This window comes from Sinocyclocheilus grahami, unplaced genomic scaffold (assembly GCF_001515645.1).
Source record: "Sinocyclocheilus grahami isolate Dianchi unplaced genomic scaffold, SAMN03320097.WGS_v1.1 scaffold266.1, whole genome shotgun sequence".
In the NCBI taxonomy this organism is placed as follows: domain Eukaryota; kingdom Metazoa; phylum Chordata; class Actinopteri; order Cypriniformes; family Cyprinidae; genus Sinocyclocheilus; species Sinocyclocheilus grahami.
In genome coordinates, this window is record NW_015505445.1 from 605,263 (window position 1) to 617,796 (window position 12,534).

A 12,534-nucleotide genomic window follows, 5' to 3' on the forward strand; every position below is an offset into this window, starting at 1 on the left:
TATCTATCTATCTATCTATCTATCTATCTATCTATCTATCTATGCGTGTCAGTTTTATTTTATTTTTATTTTTTCATTGTAATTTTAGTTCAAGATTTTTTGTGTTTTGTCATTTTAATAGTTTTAAATTTTATTTAGCTTTATTTTATTTCTTTTTTTTGTCATTTTAGTGCTTACACTTTTACTGCTTTAACTATTTTATTAGTTGCTATTGTATTTTACTATTCTTCTTATCCTCAGTTCCTGAGGCGATCAATGGGAACACTCTGACTGCAACTGTGGTGGGTTTGAACGCTTGGGTGGAATATGAGTTCAGAGTGCTGGCCAGTAACAGTGTCGGGATGGGAGAGCCCAGTCCACCTTCTACCAAAATCAGAACAGAAGATGCTAGTGAGTATGCTAGTGTGAGGCTTTCACTGAATCTCTTTGCCATATTTCAGACAGGCACTGAAATTGAAAGCACTGGAGCAGACCATACATCCTCAATTCTCCATTCATATGTCACAGCCATCATTTTTATTCCACATGCAACACTCAAGCCTATTCCGCCTAAACACAATCTCTTATTCACAAATCTCTGAGGGATTTTCTAAAGAAGGTAGAACCTCTGTGAGAGAGATAGTTTAGAGTCTTTATGTGATGAAAATTGAAATACACTTTTGATGCTCAAACATGCAATGACAAAATCCCAATCAGAGCTCTGCCGGCGTTTTAATCTCGTTTTTGGGTTTTTGCCTGCAGTGCCTGACACGGCTCCCACTGATGTCGGAGGCGGAGGAGGTACCAAATCGGAATTAGTGATAACATGGGAGGTAAGTCATTTGTCAGATTTTACTGCTCCCTCGGCCAGCTGGGCTAAATGCCGGTGCTTAATTGTGTAGAATGAAATGTAGCCATTTTATGATCGTTGCCTGTACCAAGAACCCTCCCTCCTGGCCTCCGGACTCCAGGCTTTACTACTTCTCCTCCAAATGGAAGTTAACTCAGGGCCAGAGAGTTTCTTTGAAGTTTATTTCACCCGCAAATAGGCTTCATTCTGTTCCAATACGTCATAGAGGAAATAAGGGTTTAGCAAGGGAAAAGTCTAACATTCATATGAAATGCTGCAGAAATGCTTTAATTTAAATTGTCAAAGCCTTTTATGAACTAGAAGTGATTTAGTGTATTTTAGGTAACCTACTATCGCATGTTGGAGAGCCATTTTTGCCTACTATTCTGTACCTATCCTATTCCAATAGTGAGCAGAGTGGTGCAATAGCAGTTTCAGCAAAATCAGAGTGATACAAACAACAAAAAAAGCTGTTCTCAAATGAATACATACACGATTGTTCAAAAGTTTTAAATAATCCTCAAAAAAAGATATTTCCCACAAAAATATTAAGTATTCAAACTGTTTTCAGCATTGATAATAAGAAATATTTCTTGAGCATCGGATCAGCTATTATTATTTATTTAATATCTAGAAGGATCATGTAATGATCATGTAAAAAACAGTTATTTTAAGTTGTAATAATATTTTACAATACTACTGTTTTTATTGTATTTTGATCATATAAATGCACCTTTGGTGAGCATAAAAGACTTCTTTCAAAAACCTAAAAAAATCTTACAGACCCCAAACTTTTTGAACGGTAGTCTTGTATGTATGAGAGGAAAGTTTGTTTATTTTTACCCTCGTATTTGTCACCATTTAGCTTTTTTTCCGGTAACTTAAAGGGATAGTTCACCCAAAAATGAAAATTCTATCATTATTTACTCACCCTCATGTCGTTCCAAACCCGTAAGACCTTCGTTCATCTTTGGAACTCAAATTAAGATATTTTTTAAGAAATCCAAGAGTTTTATGACCCTGCATAGACAGCAACGCAACTGAAATGTTTTATTGCCCAGAAACTTAGTAAGGACATTGGTAAATATAGTCCATGTGACTTCAGTGGTTAAAATATCTTAATTTGTGTTCCAAAGATGAACGAAGGTCTTATGGGTTTGGAACGACATGAGGGTGAGTAATTAATGACATAATTTTCATTTTAGGGTGAACTATCCCTTTAAGTCCTTTAAACGTTCCATCTTTGTCTCTATACTGATATGAATTCATGAAAACTGCATGCATAACAATTAAAACAACTTGTGAAAGAAAGTGGTCTTTAAACTAAGTGCTAATAAAGCCCTGTTGTCATGTGGGTCAGTTGGTGTGTTGACCTCAATTTGTTTTAATATCACTATAGTTTTGTGTTCCACTCTAAGCCTGTTCCAGAGGAGTTGCAGAATGGAGAGGGCTTCGGTTATATCATCGCTTTTCGGTCAGTGGGCTTGGTCACCTGGACCCGTGCCGTGATCTCGGCACCCAGCGTCACCCGCTACGTTTTCCGCAATGACACCATCCCACCGTTCTCACCATTCAATGTCAAAGTGGGAGCGTTCAACAACCGTGGAGAAGGACCTTTCAGCAGCATTGCAACAGTGTTCTCCGCAGAGGAAGGTAGAGCTGGACTTGTGTACAACTCATGCACACAGAAAGGCTTCATTCTTAACCATATTTTTAGATATTTGTAGAATAATGTAACAATGTGAAACCAATATTATAATTATTGGAATATATAAAATAATTACAAATATTATAATTATTATTTTGCGTGACTATTTTACAGATAATATGAAATATTTACAAAAAGCAGTAAGCTATGAATGGTAGTGCATTACAATGATTTTACCATGAATGAACTTTTATTATTAGGCACAATGTTTGAACTTTTGATGTTGTTTCAATAAAGTGAAAAAAAGCAAAGTATATCATATAACCCAATTATATGATATTCTGGTATCTAGATATGGCTGACATACATTCAAAAGTTGTTTTTTTTTAAAAATAGGTCTCTTATGCACACCAAGGCTGCATTTATTTGATCAAAAATACAGCAAAAATAGTAATAATGTGATATAATGTTACAATTTAAAATAACTGTTTTCTATATGAATATAATTTAAAATTTAATTTATTTCTGTTATGGCAAATTTGCAGCATCATTACTCCAGTGTTGAGTATCACATGATCCTTCAGAAATCATTCTAATATGCTGATTTGGTGCTTAAGAAACATTTCTTATTATCAGTGTTGAAAACATTGTGCTGCTTAGTATTTTTTTTAAACGATGAATAGAAAGTTCCAAAGATCACCATTTATTTTAAATATAAATTTTTGTAACGATGTGAAATTCTTTACTGTCACTTATGATCAATTTAATGCATCCTTGCTAATTTCTTAAAAAATAAATAAATAAATAAACTTTTGAATAGTACTGTATGCAAGTCTGGGTTTTTTTTGTTGTTGTTTTTTTGCTCTTGATGTTTTTTTCATCATTCACTGACATTTTCAGCAATAGCAAAAATAGCCCATATTTGCTATAGAAAATAATAGCAAAATAGTACAATTAGTTCATATCACTAATCCTACATATAAGCCTAATAGTCTGAGCCTTGATGTCATCTGCTTTCAATTTTGGCCTAATCATCCAGAAATACTAATATAGGCCAGTTAGCGATACATCGTGTGGGCCTGTGGAGCTAAAATATTAGGAGCACACAAACACAGTCAGACTCCGCAGTAGTCCCTTCATGTTCACACTCTTGGTTCCTTCCCTTCGCACATACAGGTGTGACCTTGAATGAGTATGATGTAATAAGTTGATTGAGACAGCTAACGCCCCTCCTCCCTCATTCAAGCTGCGAACGACAACCTTATATTAGTTATTGTGGCTATAGGTTACAACAAATCCTGCTAGACACTTACATGCCTATTCATGTGCTAGAGTGTTAATTGAATTTTCCCAGCAGATTGTCTCCTTCTCTGTCAGTCAGAGTAACCATTAAAATGAAGTAAGGCCTATTTCAGGTGAGACCAGGGCTTCATTCACTGACTTAATCCAATTTTACTTCGATGGCTGTGTAAAGCTTTTTGAATAAGAGCCTCAACATCTCTCCATTTCTCCGCAGTGCCGAGCATAGCGCCAGAGAGAGTGTCAGCAAAAAGTCTGTCAGCGGCTGACATCGAAGTTACCTGGGAGCCCACTGTGTCGACCCCTGAAAGAGTTCTCGGATATGAGGTTTGATTCACATTGTCTTCCCGTTCGCCATATTAAATGTCTTGTTTTCCCTGTAATGATGTGATCCAAATCTCGAGCGATTATTAAAAGTGCTTCTCACCTCTCCCATGCCACCTCAAACATGGAGAATGCCAGTGTTTAGACAGTGCTGCAGCTTTGTTAAATGTCTACGGCTCTTAGAAGCTAGATGAAAGCTCTCCACTGGCCTTTCAAGAATGCAAAAAGAGTCTTGCTTTTTCACTCTCTACATCTCTGTCACCCCTGCCCTGCGGCACAAAACCGCCACGTTGCCATGGTAGCGGCCATATTGTCTGGGAAGAATAGAACTATCATATCACTGGATTCTAGACGAGGGGAAAAGTTTTCAGGTTTTATTTTTGTCTCGTCTTTGGTTAGCGAATACTGAAAGAACAAATCAAAGCAGCATGGATCAAGGAACTGCGCTGTATGAGTATACACCATTTATTTGTGCTCACAGTCCTTTGAAGCACCTGCAGCATTTAAAATGGAAAATTCCTTTTTAAACTATCACTGCATTTCGTCTTGCAAAAAAAACAAAGAGTAAGGTCAAAAAGTCTGAGACTGCTAATGCAGATGCATCTGTTTTGCATTTTTCTAATTTAATGCTACTCTGTAAATATAAATTATATTGTCAGCATAATACTTAGGACATCTTGTGGTTCAGTGGAAGCGAGAACATCTTACTTCACATGGAATACACATGGTCAGTGCCACAGATCGGCTTCTTTTCAATTCATGACTTGGAATTTGCATTGAATTGGTCACACCTACAGGAAGCTGAATTGGAATTAAATTAGGAATAACAGGAGGAATTTGCTTTGCATTACTTTGCATAGTTTGAATTGCAATTTAAAGTAATTCAACACAGGTAATGCATTCTGGGAAATTAAGTGTTGTTCTTCCCTGCTCCACAAATGTTTATTTAACATGATAAAATATATATACTGCCATTCAAAGGTTTGAGGTCAGGAAGATTCATTGAAATGCACCAAAACCGCATTAGAATGATTTCTGAAGAATTATGTGAGACTGGAGTCTAAAAATTGCAATCAAGCATTGCAATCACAGAAGTAAATTACATTTCAAAATATTTTAAAATAAACCTAACTGTTATTTCACAATATTAGTTTTACTCCATTTTTGATCAAATAAATGCAACCTTGGTGAATGTAGGAGACTTCTTTCAAAAGTAAAAATCTTACCAACTCCAAACTTTTAAACAGCATTGTAAAAAAAAAAAATCTATAGGTGGCATTAAAAAAAATCTCAAAATCAGTTAAAAAATACCTATACAAAAGTCAAAATACATATGACTTTCATTTGAATTTGTTAATTTTTTTCCTTACATTCAGTTTTGAAATGATATTTTGCTTCCTGTTTGCAGTCTGAGTTTGAATTTAATAACTGAATTGGAATGAAAAACTACATTCTCATTCTGAATGACGCAATGTACTATTCTGCAAAAGATAGAAAGCAGAATGTAGAAAGCAAAAGGTAGAAAAAATAAATAATTTAGAAATATACCTCCCGTAGGCAGATCTCATAACTCTCTAATTTTGAAATTGACTTAAATCTTCCTATACTAAATGCCTCAATGTTGATATTACATGTGACCCGGGGGTTAATCATTTATTATTTCATTCCCGCTACCTAATTGTTTCTCACCTAGGCTAGCACACAGCTAAAAGTTAATTGAAATTTCATATCCTCAAGAGAATCTACATTTCAGAAGAATATCATATTTCCTGCAGCCAGAAATATGTTCTCAAGCTTGCAATTTGCAGAAAGGACACAAATGATCAGCTAAATGAAGTGCATAATGAAGGTGAAGTCAAATATGTGTATCAAATATCTGAACTGATCACTTTGTTATTGATTGACTCATTAGAAATCTCTAGCCAAATGTAATGAGTACTAATGACTTTTAATAGAATGTAATAAATTCTGTGCAAATCGTATCTCACCTTCTTTGGCAGCAGATAAAAATACTTGGCATTTACTTTGTATATTTTCCTGAGATTTAACACTTTCCCAATTAACGCATTTCTGTTAGTAACTGTTTGAGTTAAGTGGCCATGCCAAAAACTTTTTTATTTTCATAGTAGCACTTCTTATGAGAAAAATCTGCATATTTAGGTAATTGTTCTGGCAGAAAGCTGTTTACAACTAATTTCAAAGATATATAAAATGCCCTTGTTGTGTGTCCTGGCGAACAGGTGGTGTACTGGGAAGATGACACCAAGCCGGATACGGTGGGTAAAGTGCGGATCACTGGAAACTACACAGCAGTCAATGTCAGTGGCCTGCAGGGGAACACTCAGTATTATCTAGCGGTGTGTGCCTTCAATACTGCAGGAACTGGCCCCCAGTCTGTACCTGTCAATGTTACCACCAAAAAGCCACGTAAGTACTCTGGCCATTACAAGAACATTCCACGATCATATGTTGCTGACACGTTTATTTGATGTGAGCATTATAGCTGCAAGATGTAATTTACTCATCCGTAGTCCGTTAGCCAAATGTTCCATGGGTATAAGAACAACGTTTTATAGATGTCCGTATCTCTCTTTTTATCTTCACATGTATTTTTTTACCCTGGTGAATGTTATGGGAATCTATTTCTGCCTCAAGAGGTTTTTTTGTTTTTTTTAGGTAACATCAAAAAGATTTTATCTTGAGGCACCTAGTAGTACATAAACTAGCAGAATTGTACATTCTTGCTTTGTTTTTTGAGTTATGTCTGTGAAAGGTTTAGAACTTGTAACTTTTGGACAGATCACTAAGTCTACACACACTTGCTGTGAACCTGCTGTGGCATGACTTGAGGGTGTTTTTTCCAACTGAAAGAGTTTTCAACCATCTATTTTGATAGTAGTCAAGTCAAGTTTATTTATAAAGCATTTAAAAGCAGCAGAAATTGACCCAAAGGGCTGAACAGCTCTCTCTAAACTTAGAAGCTAAATTAAAACCAGTCAATAAATAAATAAAAGAAAAAAGACATCTCAGACAATATCAAACTGTGGAAACCAATCCTATCTAATTGGTATGAATCACAGTTTCCAAGTCCATCTGTGAAAGAAACGGCTCTGATTTAACAACAGATTTGCGCTGAAAGAAACTTCCCCTACTGACATTACTAATTTGCTTGTCAAACATTTTGGTGTTATCGAATGCAGTCACACAATTGATCGCACACTGTGAACCCTTTCTTTCTTTTTCTGCCCAATTCTTTCATACACAACAAACCTCAGCGCCTGGACAACCCCCTCAGAACGTAGAGTGGAATCTGATTGGCTCTCAGCTCGTGTTGCAGTGGGATCCCGTCATCGCTCTTGAAACTGAATCTGAGGTCACGGGATACATAGTGAGTGATATTATCTCTCTGCACCCAGAAAATGCTTTCGTATATTATATAAGAGTTTCACTGGAGGTAATCCATTGTTTTCCCTTTAGCAGTCAGGCATTTCCATTCCTACATTGTGAGCCAAACAATGACTGCAGGAACTACACTGCATATTTGCATCTGATACCATTGATATACATAATAAGGGTTGTCAGGGTGCAGTAATTTAGCTACAAAGATATGGCAGTTACATGGTCGAAAACCATTCATTTGTGTGTTTTTATAGATAAGAGCACAGCATGTGCTATTTCATGTCTCGTTCCACCTCTCTTAATTACACATGCATGTAATTAACAGCTCTCACAGTGCTAATTTCCCCACAAGGGAAAACAGTCATGAAGCTCAGGGGAAAAGCACTAGCCATTAGCATCAGTAAACATGATCTAGAATAACAGGGCGCATCACCTGTGTTTAACTAATATATATATATATATATATATATATATATATATATAATTAGTGGTGCTACATCACTGTTGCTTATACTTAGTCGATCTCTAAATATTAAACTACTACAGACATGAATGATGCCTCAAATCGTGTGGCTTTTTGAGAGGAGGTATGCTATTATTTACTATAAACAGAGGAACGCTGGCCATATCTAGGGTCCACAATACCCTGGAAACCACTCAGAACACCCTAGCAACCACATAGCAACCTCTCTACCCCCAACATTCTAGCATCATTGCTGCATGGGAAAGCACTTGCATTTTATCCAGATCATTTTAAAAATCAGCTTCAGTTTTTATTAGAGCAGTCAATTTGATGCATTAATTCAGTGTAATTAATTAATTTAATTATTATTTTTTTTAATAATGAGCACTTTTATAAATCCGGTATATCTATTGTAATGCCACAATAATGACTATCTTCATTTGGGGGCGTTTTTTTTTTTTAGCAAAAATGCTACTAATTGCAATAAATTTAATTAATGGACTTGCATTGTAATTCATTTTATTTTGGAAAAAAATTATTGTCAGCCCTAGTTTTAATTATTGTGAATGAAGCTCTTGATTGATTTGGGTGCCATCATCTGCAGGTGCTGTACAGAAGACACCGGAATAACGACATGTACTCCATCATCACCAACAAAACCTCGGTTGAGTTGACCCTCAATCTGAACGACAACTACGTCATTCAGATCAAGACCCTCAGTGAAGGGGGCTTAGGGGAAGGAAGCGAGCCCATCCACATCCACCAACTCAGTAAGTCTGTCATTTCCTGTTGCCGTCTTTTATTTTGTCTATCGCCGGCATTGATGAGCTCTTAATGGGGATTCAGTCAGTTTGGATGCCTAAATATTTTGCTCTGTTCGCTTCAGTCTTTCAGTGCATCGTAGAATCCGACCTTTTAAGAAATGCACGCTCCTCCACTATCTATCTCTGTCACTGCGCAGCCAGAGCTGCATATAAATTAGTGCGAATCACCCCCAATTCCTTCACTCCCTCAAATGGGTGGCAATCAAAATGTGCTCGACTTCCCTTCCCCTTCTTACAGAGAGTTGCTTTCAGGATTCTTTCCTCAATAATGTTTTTTTTCCGTGAATAGGGTACGAATTGGTGTAATGAACATTAGATGCAATTTTTTTTTTTGGTGATGTTAGATAAGCTATAACATGAATACATCAAATATTTCATTTAATTTGTCAAGCTAAGCCATTCAACCGAACCATTGCATATTTTAACAACATATGATATATATATATATATATATATATATATACAGTATATATATATATATATGTGTGTGTGTATAGTTACAATACATTTTAGTAATAAATACTTGTATATAATTACAAATTATGTTTGACTTTATATATAGAATATTTATCATATGTTGTTATAATACATTTTATAAACATAATTTATTTAAATATTTAGTTTGACCTCTTATATGTAGTTTTAGTATATTTAATATAGAAATATAAATAGAATTATAAATTAGAATGTATTTAATTTATATTTAGTTTGACTTCCTGATGCTTACAATTTTTGTTTAAATGGTTTCAGACCGTATTTTGTTCTTGGACATTCCATATCAGGTCCGCTCCACTATCTACATTGTTAGGCAATTTCTCTTTGATTTAGAAATGAGCTGTCTGAGAATTTAAACCATAATGCTCTCTTTCTCTCCTTTGGGAGGTTAAATTGTTTTTCTTAATGGTTGTGTTTGCGTTTGCTTACAGGCATGGGTGCCCGTGGATCCAGAGCAGGAAGCCTGTGCACACTTTCTCTCTCTCTGCTCCTCATTTGCGCTCTTTCGACGCACAGTGCCTCCTGATGTTTGCCTCCCAAGAGCACCAGACCCTGCCGCACCAAGAAAAACATACTTTCTGCTCTTTGCTCATACAAGGCTTATGTCTCCCATCACAATCTGACCAGATGGGATTCTCCAGCTCCGGCAACATATATGGAAGAGCCTGATATTGAAATGTCATGGGAAATGTTAAGGAATTCATCATTAGTAAACATGGCAGAGCCCTGCAAAAGAATCATTAGGGTTTTTGGGATGATCTAGAGTAAACTGCAAAAAACATTTTCTTATTCAGTATTTTTGTTGCCTTTTCCTGTAAAAACATACTTAAACAGGACGAACTAAAAAATGCTCCTCATTTGCGCTCTTTCGACGCACAGTGCCTCCTGATGTTTGCCTCCAAAGAGCACCAGACCCTGCCGCACCAAGAAAAACATACTTTCTGCTCTTTGCTCATACAAGGCTTATGTCTCCCATCACAATCTGACCAGATGGGATTCTCCAGCTCCGGCAACATATATGGAAGAGCCTGATATTGAAATGTCATGGGAAATGTTAAGGAATTCATCATTAGTAAACATGGCAGAGCCCTGCAAAAGAATCATTAGGGTTTTTGGGATGATCTAGAGTAAACTGCAAAAAACATTTTCTTATTCAGTATTTTTGTTGCCTTTTCCTGTAAAAACATACTTAAACAGGACGAACTAAAAAACTGCATAAAATAGTAAGACTTGTTTTCAGAGAATATTGCTTTAAGTTTATTTTTCTTATGCCATTGGTAATTTTATTTTTTCCTCATTTCTAACCAAATCATAAACCAAAAGCGTATGCTTAAAACCAGGGAAAAAAATATTTTCCAATAAGTTAGGAAAAATAAGCTTAAGTTAATACTATATATTTTCTTTGAAAACTAATCTAATTAATTGGAAAACAAGACAAAAATACAGTATGAAAAATAGTTTTTTTGCATACATGACAGTTTCTTTGGCACCCTACAACCAGGAAAAAACCCCCACCAAAAACGCTTTTGTTCTTTGTATAATGTGCTTCTTTATGCAGTGTGCCAATGCATGCATCATCTTTTCCTCTGATCCTTGAGAACAATCAATGCCTTAAATTCATGTACGCACCAAAGTAGATGAAAATAGTTTTGCAGTTGAGGATAAGGGCTAAGAAACCAATGTTGGTGGGAATTGCTCTTATATATATTGCAGATTTTTGGATCTCTTGTGGCTTCATAGTGCTAGCTAAGTTCTGGGTCTGCGTTAACAAAGCTGAGCATTGATTTGTCCTAATGGGAATCTTCCATTAGTTAAGAAAAGAGTGTTGCCATCCTGCCTCTATTACAGTGCCATCGACTCCAAAGGCTCCCTCTCAGTCTCTTTGATGGGTATTAGCATTTTGTTCAACTCTTCATGTCGGTTAAATTATTGATGGGTTACGCATTAGACACTTAAGGCTACACAATTAAGGCTTACTTTTCCTGTGAGTATTTGCTCTAGCTGAACCAGATTTACACTTCAGTTTTTCTTAGCTGGTGCTGCCCCACTGAAATGTTTTATTCACAACCCATACGTAAGTAAGCTTTTGAAAGGCACTTAAATGCCTCACACACATCTACCTGTACTTGGCACATAAACTGCAAAACAAGTTGTCAGAAACTAAATGACAAGATGTGGAACACTGCTGGAAGGGTATCACATTTTTTTTAGCTCTAATGACCTTGAAGATGTGAAAAGATTGAAAGCCTTGCAAACAAGTACAAGACTGATGCGTGAAAGTCCCCAGAGTTCCCTACCAGTCTAAATGTGTTGAAAAAAACAACATTGTTCAAGGTGGTTTTCCATCCTGATCATATAGTATTGCTCAAAAAGTCATATTAGGGTTGCACTATAAATAGTATATTAATCGTGATCACGATTATTGTTCCTGATGATTAATTAAGCTTCTCCGTCTGCGATATTTGCCCACTCGTTATTTATCAAAAAAAAGTTGTTGGCTTTTTTCCCATTTGAAATTTGCATAATCTTGCATTGGTAATGTGCCTCCACAAGCTTTCATGCTTGGGGTTGCCAGATGTCAAGAGCTTAAATCCCCCAATCAGAGATTTTCTTTTAAAAGGACACATTTTCTGCCCAGTGTAATACTTAATCTCCCCAATCTGGCAGCCATGTGCACACACTCTCTCTGAACTGAGAAAAAAGCACAGATAATCTGCAAAAAACAAAAAAAACAAAAAAACCTTCAGCAATCTCAATCGAAATATTCTGCTTAAATGAGAGCATGACATAGCCAGTCTTTGTTCCTTCACATGTTTGCTGTGACTAAATCTGCAATCAAACTTTCTCGGTGATGAACTGTAATAAATCCAAACATGGATCTTGACAGTAATGTTTGTGATTGTGGTTGCTGAACAGATGCACTTAAGAACCCTCCGTGCCACAATACAAAATTATTTTGTTGTTGTTTTAATAGAAAAGCATTAACATATTTTGGGATTTTTTAAGTTACTATTAGGAATTCCACATGTTTTATCTTTTAAGAGAAGCTTCTTGTTTTACCAGTGTTTATAATGTAGGGAGTGTTATTTTTATTTATATGATAGGCTAAGTATACAGTAATAAATCAGGAAAATAGATTAATAGATTAGTAAATTAAACCATGTATATGAGCTGATGTTCTCCTGCCTATGTGAAAGTGCAATAATCCCAATTAAAGGTAAAAAGTAATTCCTCAAAATAAAAGTATAACGAT

General features: G+C 35.9%; 1 protein-coding gene across 2 annotated transcripts in view; it reads left to right on the forward strand.

Annotated features, from left to right (window-relative positions):
• Window positions 1–10,049, forward strand: part of LOC107599411 (contactin-3-like) — a 71,716-nt gene extending 61,667 nt beyond the window's left edge. For both annotated transcript variants that reach the window (XM_016290990.1, XM_016290991.1), the window contains 8 exons: window positions 241–390; window positions 742–812; window positions 2,248–2,482; window positions 3,994–4,103; window positions 6,341–6,527; window positions 7,376–7,488; window positions 8,567–8,732; window positions 9,713–10,049. In XM_016290990.1, coding sequence (XP_016146476.1) covers window positions 241–390; window positions 742–812; window positions 2,248–2,482; window positions 3,994–4,103; window positions 6,341–6,527; window positions 7,376–7,488; window positions 8,567–8,732; window positions 9,713–9,807 — 1,127 coding nt within the window. In that variant the 3' untranslated portion in view covers window positions 9,808–10,049. The remainder of the gene's footprint in view (window positions 1–240; window positions 391–741; window positions 813–2,247; window positions 2,483–3,993; window positions 4,104–6,340; window positions 6,528–7,375; window positions 7,489–8,566; window positions 8,733–9,712) is intronic.
• The last annotated feature ends 2,485 nt before the right edge of the window (window positions 10,050–12,534 follow it).